Source organism: Grammomys surdaster, unplaced genomic scaffold (genome assembly GCF_004785775.1).
Source record: "Grammomys surdaster isolate TR1022 unplaced genomic scaffold, NIH_TR_1.0 362, whole genome shotgun sequence".
NCBI classification, from domain to species: Eukaryota; Metazoa; Chordata; class Mammalia; order Rodentia; family Muridae; genus Grammomys; species Grammomys surdaster.
Genome location: NW_021604781.1, coordinates 1031058 through 1047543, shown reverse-complemented (window position 1 = coordinate 1047543; position 16486 = coordinate 1031058). Strand labels below are relative to the sequence as shown.

Here is a 16486-nt window from a genome sequence, read left to right as displayed (position 1 = left end):
ACATGGAAAGAAGAAGGAGACTATTGGAAAAGAGGGATTCAATGGAAGAAGAGACAGAATAAAAGGAGTAAAAGTAACTTAAAATTCACTATATACATGGATAAAACTGTCAAAGAATAAATCAGTTAATTAAGTTGAAAACAAAGCCTCAAAACAAAGAGATGTTATTTGGTTTTCATAAGCAGAAAAAACCCAAGTCAATATCAATAAATCAATGAAAAGAAAAATGTTTAGCCGGGCAGTGGTGGCACATGCCTTTAATCCCAGCACTTGGGAAGCAGAGGGCAGAGGCAGGCGGATTTCTGAGTTCGAAGCCAGCCTGGTCTACAGAGTGAGTTCCAGGACAGCCAGGGGCTACACAGAGAAACCCTGTCTCGAAAAAAATAAAAAATTAAAAAATTTTAAAAAAGAAATATTTAAAAATCTCAGGAGGATAATAGCTTGATGTCACTTCAATAAACCACACCAAAAATGTCTAGCTTTTCAAATCGCACGAATTATGCCTAAGCTATAGTTCATTTCTACTAACCTCTAATCACTGACATTCTCAAAATGAAGATTCCTGGCAGAAGCTCAGTTACACAGTTAGATAAACAATTATACTGCTAGTTCAGGTACAATAGTGGAGAGACACGGAGTACCTCTCTGCTGACTATACTATGTTACTTAGCTTCTCTCAAGGTGGGTTTCTTCATTAACTATAACCCTCGTGCCATCAATGTTTAACCAAAAGACAACAAATGCAAAAAGAGAGTATCTATCAAGCTTACCACCTATGAGATATGGCTATATTTTTTTTAAATAAAATATGAATAATTTTTTTAAATGCTCTTAGAATGAAAAGACCTAATAGTTTAAAATGAAACAAAGATGCAAGTAATGAGTCTGGCTGTAAAATTGTTTTAAATTTTTTATGTCAAAAATATAAAACCGTATTAAAAGGTCCCAAAGTGGTATGAAATTTATTATTTATTTCTATGATTTTACACACACACACACACACACACACACACACACACACGCGCGCGCACACACACATACACGGAGTACAGTGCAATGACGGCCTTGGCTCAGAACTACTACAGGTTCCTGGTTCAGGAATCCACAAACACAGTAATGAGAGTAGATGAGTATTCTTCAGGAGTGTAGCATGGGAGACATTTTCAAGCTTACAAGTTCTGAGTTGGGAGAACACTTCCATGCTTTAAAAGAAATGTGAAGCATAAAGTGACAGCATTGGAAGTATGTTAGATTCAAATGACACAAAGTCCATTTTTCACACATTAATGAAACATTTTATTCATTCATCTGTTTAAGAGGGTGTTGGACAGCCTGGAGCTAGACTTATAGATGGTTGTGAGCACCCAATGCTCTCTTAACCTCAGAGCCATGTGGTTGTCCTAGCAATTTTAAGAATTATAACTCAAATGCGCACTCTCTGACTAACCTACTGTCTTGTACACCTTTACCTGAGAAAAGGAGCTCAGAACAGATGCAGTGAGAGAGCCAGGAAGGGAGCGGAACCTCGGCCCTGGCAGTGTCCCACTGACCCCAGTTAGCTGGCTGGCCCAGCACATTTTCAGAATTCCATTTTAAAACTGAAAACCATTTGTAATAACCCAAACAAAATAGCTTTTTCTACAGATCTCAGAGAAGAAAATTACTTTAAAACTATTAATATGTGTTTATTCATAATATATTCAAAACCTTTCAACAAAATTGTTTTAAATATGGTTTTGTGAAACTCTTGGTTGGTTGGTTGGTTGGTTGGTTTTCTTTAACTTTGAAGTTTCAGTTAGGGAAAATAACATACTTCACAATATTTTTTTGGAATAAATTATTCTTGTACCAAAGTCAACATAGTTATTGCTACTAAATTACTATTACAGAGTAAAATGCAACAGGATCAAATTTAAAAACAGAAGTAAAACCAAGTTATTAAGTTTGCATTATCTTTTTGTATACAACATGTGGGGCTTGAAGCTAAGAATATATTTTAAGTACTAATTAAGCCAAAATTTGGAAAGAAAAACAAATTTCTAACTAAAGTTATAATTAATAGTACTATCCCTATCATATAATAACTCCCAATTTTTAAGAATGAAAATATAAATCGGGTGGCAATGGCACATGCCTTTAATCCCAGTACTTGGGTGGCAGAGGCAGGTGGATTTCTATGAGTTCAAGAACAGCCTAGTCTACAGAGCAAGTTCCAGGACTGGGTGAGGACCTGGGTTTGACACCCTAATATCGAGAAAGAAAAAAAAAAAAAAAATATATATATATATATATTAACAAAATTGAAAAGGAAGTTAATATAAAAATGAAGAAATAGAGCCAACAAGATGGCTCAATAGGGATACTTGCTGGCAAGCCTGAAAATCTGATTTTGATTCCTGTGACCCTTATGGTGGGCTCCATGGATTGTCCTCTGACCTACACATGTGCTCTAAGACATACACATGTACAGACATAAAACACATATACAGCACACAAATCAATACAAAAATTAAAAAAAAAAAAAGTAAATCTTCCCAAGCAGGAGGAGGAGGAAGAGAAAGAAGAGCAGGAAGAGGAAGAAGAAAAGGAAGAGGAAGAGGAAGGGAAGGAAGAGGAAGAGAAAGAAAAGGAAGAAGAGGGAGAAGAGGAGGCAGCCACTAAACAAATATCATCTGTGAGGCAGACACTGTGGCATACATCCTTAGCCCTAGTGCTTTGGAGACAGAGGCAGGCAGATCTCTGAATTCTGGATCAGCCTGGTCTACAGAGTGAGTTCCAGGACAGCCAGGGCTACAGAGAGAAACCCCTGTCTCAAACAAAACAAAAATAATCTAGAATGGCTTGTTAATAGACTGCTAACCTTGTTTTGACTTTAGAAAAACAACTGAATGACTTAAATGTATCAGCTAGGCCTGCCCATCTTTTCATATCCACCAGCCCACAGACAGAGAAAGAAACCAAGAATCACTTTCAAAATAGGTCTAAAAAAAAATTATTTTTACCTGTAAATTGTTTTCTGTGACTCTGTTCCACCAAACCATATTGATGGGTACTCCTGATTTACAACTGTCAGCAAGGCAGCCAATAGGGTTCTTTGCTTTTCGTGCCTTTGATCCCATCGGAACTAGCCTCTCCTCCAGCATCCCCAGGCGATACTTCCTTGGCTAGGAGAAAGAAGGAAAGAAACCGAGCCACTCCTAACATCTCCACACTAATCTAACCTAATATGATGAAACTGTTAGGAAGGTGGGATAGGAAGCAAGAAAAATCGCTAGGAATGTTCTAAGTTTATAACCACCCACCATCTCCCACCCCACCAGACCTCTCTAAAATAATCCACAGTATTCAGAGGCTGGACAATGTTACATAAATAACCAATGCTGTAGAGAATTATCTGATCTTATAACCTCATGAATAGAAATTAACTTAGCAAGATGAATGCTTAAGTTCCCAATGAACTTACCTATTCTCACTGAAATATGGAAAAATGTTTTCAGGGACACAAAATAAAGATTTAAAAAAAAAACAAAAACCCAACTCTCCAATCTTCTTCAGCAACTCATTTCACTATCTTATTTCCTGCTGAGAACTACTCCAATTAAAGGAAGCAACTGATTGCTAATCATTTTGTAAATTATTTTAATTCTGTATATGATAGGCTAGAATATGGCAGTTACTCTAAAATAGGCAAAGTTAAGATACTGAAAGAACTGAAGTAATATATCTAAACTTTTAAAAAGTAAAAGTACAATAACAAAAACTTCAGAGGTTTTTTTAATTACAGTAACCTGAACAGACTAATAGTGAATAAACTGTACAACAAAATAGCAAATTCATCTGTTAACAAAAAAAGTTAGTAGTATGCCATCCTCACAATGGCTAGCAGGGCTGTGTGAGAAGATGTTAGAGCCTACCATCATCCCTTAAAATAGCAAGTACAAACTACATTCATTGCACCTTAAAGGTAACATGTACAGAAATACAACTTACATAAACATGTATGTATATGTGTGGCCCCTTCAGTAAATAAACTGATACATGCTTGAAAAGGCATCTCCTTAAAACACTGAACTAAGATCTACATACTTATTACTATGCCCTGATAAGTAATGTACTAAGGAGTACTAAAAATCATTAGAATGCAACATCAAGGTAAAATTTTTTTTAATCTAATATAAAGGGAGAATATTTTTGCTGTGCATGTTGATGCAAAACCCTGTAATCCCACCACTCAAGGAACTGAAGTAGAAGCAATCTTAGTCTTGAGCCAGCCCAAACTACAAAGCAAAATTTGGCCTTAAAAGAAGTTGAGAGAGACTGGAGAGTTGACTCAATGGTTAACAGCACTGGCTGCTCTTTCAAGAGACCCAGGCTCAATCTCCAGCACCCATGTGGCACCTTACATACATCTATTAACTCCAGTCCCAGGGTTTCTAACACCCTCTTCTGATCTCTACAGGCAGCAGACACACACACTGTACACATACATACAAGCAGCCAAAAACACTCACACATAAAATAAAATTTAAAAGGACAGGGGTAGAATCACCAATTTAAAAAACAAATATACAATTTCTAAATTTCTAAACCCTGAAAATGCCTATAGAAATTATTCTATGTAACATAGCTCTCTTCATAAGACCTATACAAATAAGGTAACTAAAAAACTAATCAAACTTGAATTAAGAAAGAACCAACCTTCCCTCCCTACCCAATAATCTCAATGTGGAGGTTATGAGGCTAAAGCAGCTCCTTGCATGTCTAAACCAGAGAGAAGGTCTCTGGATGAAAACATCCTATGTGCTTCATGGCTCATGTCACAATCTCACTTTAAGTGGAACAATTTTAAAGCAAGGTATTTGGACATCATAACCCTTTAGAAAAAGTTAAGATTAAACTCATACGCCAGGCGTTGGTGGCGCACGCCTTTAATCACAGCACTTGGGAGGCAGAGGCAGGCGGATTTCTGAGTTTGAGAGTTCGAGGCTATCCTGGTCTACAGAGTGAGTTCCAGGACCAGCCAAGGCTACACAGAGAAACCCTGTCTAGAAAAACAAAAACAAAACAAAACAAAATAAAAAAAAGATTAAACGCATACATTTTTGTGTTCAAGTCAATTACTGTAAGGCTTTGACATATAGTGAGAATAGCAACCTTAATAAAACACTTACTATTAAGACTTTGCATTTTAGAAAAATCCTGGTGTATAAATTCTTCTACCTCTATAACCAATGTTAAAATAATATCAAAAGCCAATTAAAATCATAAAGGGGTGGGGGGAGATGGCTTACTGGTTAAGAGCTCTGGCTGCTTTTCCAAAGATTGTGGGTTCAATCCTCAGCACCCACCACCATATGTAACTCCAGTTCCAGGGCTTCTGGTACCCTCTTCTGGATTTTACACATACTGCACACACAAGGTGCAGACAAAACACTTGTACACATAAGCAAAAATGTTTTTAAAAGTCACAACTGGCCAAAACACTTAAGACAAAGATACTTCAATTCTCATCATATACTGAAATTATATAACTTTAAATGTTCTATAGCAATTTAAATTCACTTTCTTTTTGACCCAGTTAAAACAGTCAATACAATTATCTTCCATGTAGCACACTAGTAATATAGAAAACAATTAATTATATCACCTTTTGTTGACAACAATTTTCATTATAATTGTTTGTTTTTTTCCATACAATTCTTACTCCTTTCCCTCGATTCCATACCCAGTGCCTGCAACTAAAGAGATCTGTGGAATGCAGCCAACAGATACAAGCTCTTCAAATAAGCAGCCAACAAGCTACATGGTTCTGTAGGACACTAAAAAGATCTAATGCAGAACCATTATTTAAAATAGCAGAAGCAGCTGGTGTGGGACACATGCCTTTAATCCCAGCAGTTGGGAGGTAGCCAGAGCTATATAGTGATACCCTGTCTTGGAGGAGGGGGCCTCGGAGGGAGGGGGGAGGAGAGAGATTAAAAAAATAAAGTACCAAAAGCAAAAGGGTACAAATTCACAAAGCAAAATGACGTTCAAAAAAGAAATGGCAGCAACAGGGGGCATGAAGGTATAGCAAAAAAAAAAAAAGAGTATAGAGAAAAATAGGAGCTTATATCCACCCCTCACTGCACAGAACAAAAGTACAAGAATGTTTCATCTGTAAGCTAATTTCCAAGTCAGCTGGGTGAGTTCTAGAAAAACAAAAATTAGAACTCAACATCTGAGAAAGGACTTTGTATTGGAGACTACCGTAGGTGCTTACACAGACTAGAATGCCACGAAAGCATGCACCTTTCCTTTGAACAGAGGTTGTAGTCTAGAAAGCTCTACAGGAAAGTCTAACTCACTGTCACAATACAGCAACGCCCACATGACTGAGGAACACCAAGAGAGCAGAGACAGGCACTTCACAAGAAGGCACGTGCTTAAGCAGACGTTTAAGGTAAAATACGTGTGCCAAGCCAGGAGAAAAGAGGGGAGAGTGGGGGTGAGGAAGGGAGACAGACTCGGCGGTGTGGGCTGACTGTATTTGAAGTTGGAATGGAGGTCTAGGGAAAGTGCAACTGAAGATCAAAGCACAGTGGCACTGAGTTCATGCATCACTAGAGAGCTAATAAATAGACACAGATGGAAGCTTGAAAACAGTAACAAAACATTTACTGTATCATAACCTATGATAACAAATTTGCACCTCAATTGACAAAGGGAATGGTTAAGAAAGAGTTGACAGGAGTGGATGCATTTCAGAAAGGAAGTTCTATAGCAATTTGGAGGTGGTGTAGGCATGAAACTGGAGGCAGGTGACAAATCAATGGACTCTGGCAAAGAGGTCTCAGTCAAGTGTTCTCAAACTCAGTACTCCACCCTGGATAAATCTTTACAGTGGTGTGCCCAAGCCTTATTTATAAAGGCTTATACTGTCTTCCCTAATAGATTCCTATAGCAGTACTCTTACCACACTATCAACACAAGTGGCTTCAGGACTTGCCAAATGTTCTCTCCACACAGGGTGCACTGCCTCTCGCTACACGGCAGAACATGGGGTGAATGTAACAAATGCAGAGTACAAAGGGACTACTGGGAGGTTAAAAACCACTGATTAGCTGAAAGCAGAGATTGACAGAAAAGGATAATAAAATGGATGGTGAAGAAGAAGGAAACAAATGTTATGTGAATTTTACTTCAGCACAAGGCAAACATACCGCTCTCTCCTTCCCCTTAGCTTCTAAAATCCTCAGTCATTGAAAATTGCAATTATCAAAAGGGGTGGGGGGAACACTTGCATTGATCTTGTTTCCAAACAGCCTGAGCACTCCTCTCTTAGTAATTATTATGAAATGTGGACTTATATGCCCTCTAACAAACAGCTTCTTCCCTTGGTCCCCCAGCAAGCCAGCGCACAGTAGAGTCACCAGTGTCCTTGTCCTGAGGTCAAATACCCAGTGGCGCCTACAGCATCCTACTCTTTCCTTTTCCCCTTGCTCTAAGGCATACATTTTTTAAACCTGGAGTCCTAAGATTTTCTACAAAGATGACTGATTTTTATAGCTTACAAGGTTTAAGAGTTAAGACAGTAAGATAGGAGTAGCTGAACACTGTCTTACTTTTTTGTCAAGATTTAGTTTTAAAGGCATCTTGAGCACAAGTTTTCAAGACAAAAAAGGTTGAAAATATATTCTAGGGTAGAAGTGTAACAAGCATGAGGATCTTCAGGAAGTGTAGCTTACTGGATCACTTGACTGGCATTTCCAAGGCCCTGGGTTTCATCCTCATCACCATAAAAGACATTTTGAAACAACTATTCTGATTCATTTAACCAGAAGTGAGGCCTAAGTCTCATTTCTACACAGTACCCAGCACTGCCAGGCACTGCTCATCTAAAGACCACACTGGAAGGAGTCAGGTTCTCAAGAGTCAAAACCAAATAAAAACAACTGATGATACAACGAAAACAGGAGACACCCTCAAAACTCAAGGATTATAGCATCATGGCATTCTGCTACTTTGAACCTAGACTTAAAATTCAAAGCCTTCAAAGCCACTACTTAACACTGCCTCCTACCCCCATTTTACAAAATCCTTTCTTTCCCAAGGATTTGGCCTGTGACTTAAGAAATAGCTACTCTAATCCCTAACAAGGCAGGCTAAGTCTCTCTACTTATGTACTTTTATGTTGTTTGGGATATGGTTGTGAGGGAGAAGAGTTGCTTTTGAGACAGGGTCCATGTAGCCAGAACTACTTCTGAACTCACTGTGTGAGACCTTGAACTCCTGACCCTCTTATTGCATAGCCACACTTAAAAAAAAAATTCATTCATTCATTCAAGATTTCAGTATCAGCCTTTCTGTCCTTAGAAATAAAAGAACAGTAAAATCTGTTCTTTTTTCAAAAACATTTAGAATCTAGAGAAGGAATGATGTTCACTTGTGTAGAAAATAAAAACTAGCGACTAACAAGGCCAGTGCTCACAGCACGGAGTCCTTAGTGACTACAAAGCAACACCAAAGCACTGCACACCACCTTCATCAACAATGACAGACAAAGAGAACAAAATGCTGTCTGTCCCCAAACAAATGTTTCCCTTACCTCAAATTACAAGAAATCTCTCTCAATATCAAATTCATAAGAAAGGATTTCTATTATTTGTACTACTATGAAACAATGACTAAAAAACACATGCTCAGAAATGTTAAAAGTCATGAACACAGGGCAAACACATACCCTTCACTTGTTTAGTGACAGTCCAAGTCCATTACCTTCTGCAGTAACAATCCAACATCTCTCTCTCCACAACTGATTGTGAAGTCCACTGACTAGAACCCAAAGTTTACTGCACACTTATTTCCAAACAACCATGCTTTCCTCCCAAAATCGCCTCTAACTCCAGAAGGTCATCCCTTAGTTAACTAAATGACCTAATTATTTCAGTATATCTTTACTTATAAAAATAATTATAAAATTATAATTCCAGGCCGAGCGGTGGTGGCGCACGCCTGTAAACCCAGCACTTGGGAGGCAGAGGCAGGCGGATTTCTGAGTTTGAGGCCAGCCTGGTCTACAGAGTGAGTTCCAGGACAGCCAGGGCTACACAGAGAAACCCTGTCTCCAAAAACCAAAAAAAAAAAAAAAAAATTATAATTCCATTAATGATCAGTAATTAAACTCACTGGAGTACAAACAGGCCACTAAAACTAGTTAAAGTCAACTTTGTTGCACAGGCCTTGCCTTGGATGACCATGTATATAGACGCAATTCTCTCTCCTGCCTCTGCCTTTGGGATGCTGAGATTACATGTGGGAATGGGCCAACAAATCTGAGGTCACAGGTTTCAACACAACCATCTCTATGATGTGCAGGGATTACAATCGGGTCCCAAGGTTTGTTACAGCAAGCACTTTATACACTGAGTCATCACTCTCCAGTCCCTTGTTTTGCTTTTTTGTGATACATAGTCTGAGGTAGCCCAGATTAGCCTAAAATTTCTGATCATCCTTATTTCTCCTCCTGAGTATGAACTCACATTTGATTTATGCAGTTCCGGGGATCAGATCAACCCCAAGCATCATGTATGCTTGACAAGCAAGCACTCTACTAACTGAACTATTTCACCAGCCTGACTTTTTTTTTTAAATTTAACTTATATACTTGCTTAGTTGAACCTTTAAATGAATCTTAGTGTCTTCAAAACAGTACACTCATGACAGTACATCAAACATCTTACATCCATAAATGTGTTTAATATGCAGGATTTTATGAAGCTAATGTCCATCACTACATCAACTTTATGGATTTGAAACAAATCCATAAAAGAGGTTAAAATAAGTTTTCTACACTCTCACCACTAACAAGGTCAGGCTCAAAAACCTGTTCTCTTAACTACAGTACCCTGTCTCTAAGAAACACATCACAATCCAAATGTCATTTATCTAAACCTAAAACTCTCTCTCCTAATCTTACCAGCATGAAGGAATTGGTAAGAAACAGAAAAAGATGATAATCAAAGTCTTGGAGATTAATTCACTATCTTTCTTCAAAAATAAAGGAAAAAATTAAGAACTCCAATTATCAGGTTGGTGAACACAACATGGGTTGGCTAAAATCATCTTTACTAATTCATTCCCCCACACACCTACATCCTAGACAAACAAAATGAATCACTAATAAGGCCACATTCTTGGTAACAGGTACACTTCGTAAATTCAATGACTGCAGTAACGTACATTATATTCAAGCAGGTAATTTCACAATGTTCTACTACCTCTAAGGTCTGAGGTAATAGCACCATGTATATATTAAACAACTGTTGCTATATAAAAACTAACTCAAAAATCTCTAAAGTTTGAAGACTGGATGACAAGTATGTCCAACAGTGCTATATACTTTGTAAAAAAGGTATATACTTCAGTTCACTTGCGCGCGCGCACACACACACACACACACACACACTTGCGCACACACACACACACACTTAAAACCTCCGAAACAAAATGTGCTACCTTTGGGGGAAAAAAAAATTCAAAGACAAAATTCTCTTTCAGTCATGAATTTGAAGAAGTCTTTCTTAGAGCCATATGCACACCTTTAGTCCCAACACCTAGGAGGCAGAGCTAAGTGGATCAAGGTCAGCCTGGTCTACACAGTGTCAGGCCAGTCAGAGCTATGTAGACGCCCTGCCTCCCCATTCCATCCCGCCCCCCTCAAAAAAAAAAAAATGAAAAATAAATTTTCTTAGTTCAACACAAATGTTCACAACCAATTAAGAACAAAGTATTCCATAGAAATCAGAAAATACTTTATCATCAGAAAGCTTTGTGATGAGGACAGTACACACTCTTAAGTAGCTACAACCAGGAAGACCAAAACTGGGCTCAAACAAAGCAATAATCAGGGAGAATGCTGCCACTGAATTGTACTCTCAAGCAAAATAATCCACAAGGATCTCCCACCACCCACATTACATCACAAAGCACAGCAGGTGAACTATCCCCCTGGGTCCCATTTCTCTCATTCTAACTATGAGTTTTTAAATCAAGAGAATAAACATTCCAGAAATCTTGGTGTATCATGAAATTAACATTAAAGTTTTTAAAAGTTGACAGAAATGAACATGTTACACCACATTAGAACTGATGTTTCAGTCTTACTGACTGAAACTCACTAATAAGTAGACCAAAAAAATGTAAACAGTAAGTACCTTAAGAGTGTTTTTATTCTGGGAGAGGGAAAAAAAAAATGAATTTAAGTGACCAATCACTCTGAGAGAGAGAAAAGGGAATCCAAGAATATCAGAATGCTCAGACTGCTCATCTGCCTAACTTACACCAACCACATGTGGTGGCCCTGTACAAAAACTATAGCACAGCAAAAATGACATCACAGCCTGGAGCACCGCAATCACCTGTGTTCCTGTAACTTTGATAAAAGAATATTTTGTTTTCACAAGATTTGATACCTAATTTTTACATCTGTGACTTAGTAACTCCACACTAGTAACAACTTTAACTGCACCTTCCTTGCTGCTAAGTTTCGTGTATTAATCTCTAATCGCTAGCATATTAACTCTCATTTTTTAAACAAAAGTCATAGGTAGCATTTTTAGGAATTTAATTCTCCCATAGACTATAAAATTAAAATTTATTTCTTCTAATATCTATCTTGCTGAATAATTACATATATTTCATATTATGACCTTTTCAATTTATATTTATTCTTAAATCAAGAAAAACAAATCTTGAGAAAATATCAATGCTTCTCAAGCATAAATATAGAATCATTTAAAATCATTTCTTGTATATCATGGTTCTATTGATTTGTGTAAAATTAAAAATGAATTACAAGAAAAATAATTATATTATTTGATGTCACACTATTATCAAGTTGCTACAGGTGCTTCTAAACTCCACTGAGGCTGGCTCTGGTCCCTGTGGTTCTATCTGTAATGACCAAAGTCATATATATGTTCATATATGGAAATGTTCATGGATCTTCTCACATGCCTAATGGCAGATGATGGCTATGAACCTTTTCATACTGCTTTTCACAGCATAGTTTACTTCAATAAGCTCCTAAGAATACTAAGATGTCCAGCTCTAGTTCCTAAGTTTATATGTAAATGGCAGTGTAAGAGATTGCTGAGGCCCCTTCCTTTCTAATCCTGGGTACCTTCTACCTAGATGGCTTAGGCTTCTCCACAGTCTTCACTATCAAACATCTTTTCCTTATGAGAACTCATGGATCTAGAGAATTTTCTGCTACTTTACAACCATTAAATATTTTAAGTTGACACTCATTAATGTGTTCGCATATTGTAAAGACATATGACTGTTGGAATCAGCCCACCTGAGATTTTGGAAAGTAACTTACCTTTCAGGCTATGAAATGATAGTGAATATCCTACTACCTTTTCGGGACATTAAAGTATCAGTGAGTAATTATGCTACCCTGCTTAAATAAGCATGTAATTTAATTAAATAATTATAATCTGTATTTACTTCCTTGAAATTGCATCATGCACATACCCACAGAAACAGCACATACTATCTCAAACCACTGAAAGAGCCCCATCTGTCTGTCCCTCCCTTTCACATAATATTAAATGTCAACAGCAGCAAAGGGGATTTTCCAGTCAGATCCCAACACTTCTGATTTACAGACACTGCAGGTTTTTAAGAAACAAAAGATAAGCATCCTATTTACAATGTGCCTATCACTTCACAAACGGAAAGATTACAATCTATGATGGACAAGGTTATAGGTTTAGAGGTCCAAGGACCTCAGAGAAAGACCAAAGACCAAAGACCTCGATTATTATTCTGCTACTATTAAAACACATCCTAATACTAAAGACCAGGCAGGGCAGCTCAAGCCTATGACTCTAGGTCTCAGGAGGCAGAAAAGAGTCACTGCAAGTCTGAGGCCAGCCTGGGCTACAAAGCACATAAATCACATACTAATGTTTCCTTTACCGTTTTTCCCCCTAAGGAAAACACAAACAAAACAAAGACAAAAAAAAAAAAAAAAGCCATGTGCTGTATTTTCCCCTTAAAAATCTCCATTAATTTTTACTATATTTTTCAAAAACGGCTATAAATAGTATTATTTCAGCTGTTTAAAATACATCCAGTTAGAGATTCAACTGGTTAACTACTTTTGTCCTCAAAATTTTTGAAATATGATTTTTTGCATCTCACTTCCCATAATAAACATAATATGAAATAAAAAAATGCAGCCAGTTAGTTTAATTTTTATAGGAATGCTTTTAAATACTCAATTACCATCCTAATTTCTACTCAGGTATCAGAAACAACTCTTACTACAGCTAACTTTTCTTAACTCTCAGAAAGCTGTTAGAGGGACAAAAGGAAGTCTTCTCTTTTTCTATAAAGAACGCTAGATAGCTCATTCCCAGGTAGTGGTTGCTTTTACACTTTCCTGCCATGACAGCTTTCATGCTGCTTCTCACTGTCACCAACATGTCAGATTGTGAGGAAAGTGTGTAAAGCAAAACTAGCTTTACTCTTGGTGAAAACCATAGAGAGATCTATAAAAAAAAAAAAATCAAGCCGAGACACTGCATCTCTCAGGCTTAGTGTTAAGGCACTTCCAATCACCTTCCTGCTCTCGTCAAATTCTCAAGACGGAAAGAACACTATGTGCACCAAGTGCTCATGTGATTATATAGATCCTATAAAATGTTTGTCTTTGACAATATCCAGTCTCCTTAAGTTTTGTAAGCAACTTATTGAGGTATGACTAACAAAAGCTCAGTGTTATACACCTATTTCACACATGCAATTCATCAAGTCTGGGAATAAGTTTAGTTATGAAACATAATCACCTCCATCTACCAAATACTCCATGCTACACTGCCCTCTGCCCAGACACCTGACCCTCAAACTCTTGTTCATATTATTCTTAATAAAGTCAATATTTAACTTGGGAACTTTCTCTCATTAGTTATGCGGAAAGAGTGTTTAAACATCACAATAACAACCATCAAGGTCCTGGATCTAGCTGCTACTGGTCCTAATCAAATGACCAGCTTCTCTGACTACTCACAGCATGGCTCTCACTAAGACCCAAAGGCATCAAACTATTCATTTCAACTTGCCATAAAATCAGCCCTTATAAAGTTCTACAATGGTCTATAACTTCAATTCCAAACTACATCAAATTAAGTAAAATTTATAACATAAACTTAAGCATGGTGGCACACAGTTGTAATTCTAGCACTGGGGAAACTGAGGAAGGAGTGCTGTGAATTCGAGTCCAGCCTGAGCTAAGGAAGACTGTTGTCCCTGCCCTCCTTCCCCCGCATCCCCTCCACAAAGCAAAATAACAACAAACAAATTCATGGAATTTTAATCAAAATTTAGTTCTAAACAGTTGGGTCAATTATGAAAAGTTGTAAATCTTAGGTTTGTATTGTATCAAGTACAAATTATGGAAAACCCTTTGAAATTTAGCCCATAAAGAAGTGTAAAAAAAGAAAAAGCTAAAATGTGGTTAAAATGGCCTACACTGCGTCATAGTAACAGCAACAGATATATATTAAGAAAAATAACAAAAAGCAGGCAAAGGATTTCATCCCTTTGCATAAAATTTTACACCCCATGCATACAGACCAAAGAAAATGGCACATAAAAGAGGAGCCATTAGGCAAGGTGGTACTGCATGCCACAATCCCACCACTGAGGAGGCTTAGGCAGGAGAACCATCATCATATATACAAGGCCAGCCTGGGCTATGCAAGATCACAACTCAAAAAGCCAAAAGCAGTGACAGAAAGCAAAAGGATAAGGAGAAATTTAAGTAAAGACAAGAAGAACATGGAGCCCATAAAAGGTTTTACGTCCACTAAGGAAAATGCTAGTACTTGGTACCCAATGTCACCTCGAAACCGCATTTAGTTGTACTGGAATTTCAACTTCACCTACCTTCCTTCTCTGGGAGATGTTGAGGGCACCGAAGTCATTAAACAAGGATGAAGCAGATGAAGTCAGAGGATCTGGAAGGCAAGTCACACAGGTTTCCAGACAACTCAGGTAACAAGCAAGGCTGACACATGTTAACCTGGCAGTGCTTCCCACAAGGCTGCCCAGAAGAGCAGCAAACTCAGTGCTCACACAGCCTGTATGTTCAATGCATGAGACACAAACTGATGATACGCCATTCAGCCTAGAGTGCTGTCTACCCAGTCAAGTATATACTTCTATGTGAGAAAGTATCTGCTAGATGAAAACAAGAAAAAAGTAAAATCGTTTTAGTCACATGACTAGGGGCATTGTTTTCAGGGAAGGCAGTCTAGTTATAGTACACACTTGGGTAAGACTGAGTCCTTGAACTCAAAAAGGAATAAAGGGAGTCCAAGAGACCAGGCTCAGATTAGACAGAACAGCTAGGCTTTCAAACTGTCTACTCTACAGACTACTCCACAGTTCTAAGTTTATCAACAAACCTCTAACATTCTAGTTTTTATTTTAAAAATGAAAATATTCAATGTTACAAAACAAGCAGAATCCAAAGGTTTTGTAGGTTCAAAGTGCCAATGCTCTACAAACATTAAAACTGAATTATTTCCCACTTTACAAATCAGAATTTTTAAAAACACAAGACACGGGATAAAGTACTTAATCTTCACTTCTGGGCACTAATAAATCTTGTTATTTTTTAATCTTATTATGTATGAGATCCCAAAGCCTGTATTAAATGCCCTCACAACACAGTACACAGAGATTTTCACTTAATTTCTCTGCCTTCTTCTGGCTGGAGTTTTGTGGTGGAACTGTTTGCTGGAGTTTTATTTAATATGAATTTAATAAGAAGATACAACCTGCCCTAGTCAGTCTTATTGTTGGATGCTTTTAGTTCCTAATTCCTCAATGGCTTAAGTCACTTGGCTTATTATTTACTAAGATTTAATAATATGAAGTAAGTAACTGTAAAAAAGAAAAAGATAAACAGCAAGACAAAATGATTTTATATGATATATAAATCTTAAGCATTCAAAGGGGCACAATAATACTAAAAATTTAGGAATGCTACGAAAGTACTTTTTTTTTTCCCCTTTATTGATTTTTCAAGACAGGGTTTCTCTGTGTAGCCCTGGCTGTCCTGGATGGAGCTCCAGAAATTCACCTGACTCTACCTCCCACTCTGGGGTTAAAAGCGTCCACCACCACTGCCTGAGTACAAAGTAGTTTCTAACATTAAATCTAACATTGAAATGTTCCTTTTTTTCCACCGAAGACTGAAATTCCTAAATAGTATAAAAACTTTACATACAAAAAATACCTATCACAGAAAATAATCAACATGCAAATTTTATTCATTATTAATTTTTAACATTTTGCTGGGTGGTGGTGGCGCATGCCTTTAATCCCAGCACTTGGGAGGCAGAGACAGGTGAATTTCTGAGTTCGAGGCCAGCCTGGTCTACAGAGTGAGTTCCAGGACAGCCAGAACTACACAGAGAAACCTTGTCTC

The 16486-nt window shown here is 37.5% G+C and overlaps 1 protein-coding gene across 5 annotated transcripts in view; it reads right to left on the bottom strand.

The window, feature by feature from the left end:
- Positions 1 to 16486, bottom strand: part of Pan3 (poly(A) specific ribonuclease subunit PAN3) — a 120161-nt gene that overhangs the window by 81420 nt on the left and 22255 nt on the right. For 4 of the 5 annotated variants that reach the window (XM_028779838.1, XM_028779842.1, XM_028779840.1 and 1 more), the window contains exons 4-5: positions 14938 to 15008; positions 3003 to 3164 (exon numbers count right to left, since the gene is read on the bottom strand). In XM_028779838.1, coding sequence (XP_028635671.1) covers positions 3003 to 3164; positions 14938 to 15008 — 233 coding nt within the window. The remainder of the gene's footprint in view (positions 1 to 3002; positions 3165 to 14937; positions 15009 to 16486) is intronic. The other variant, XM_028779839.1, reaches the window with a different exon arrangement.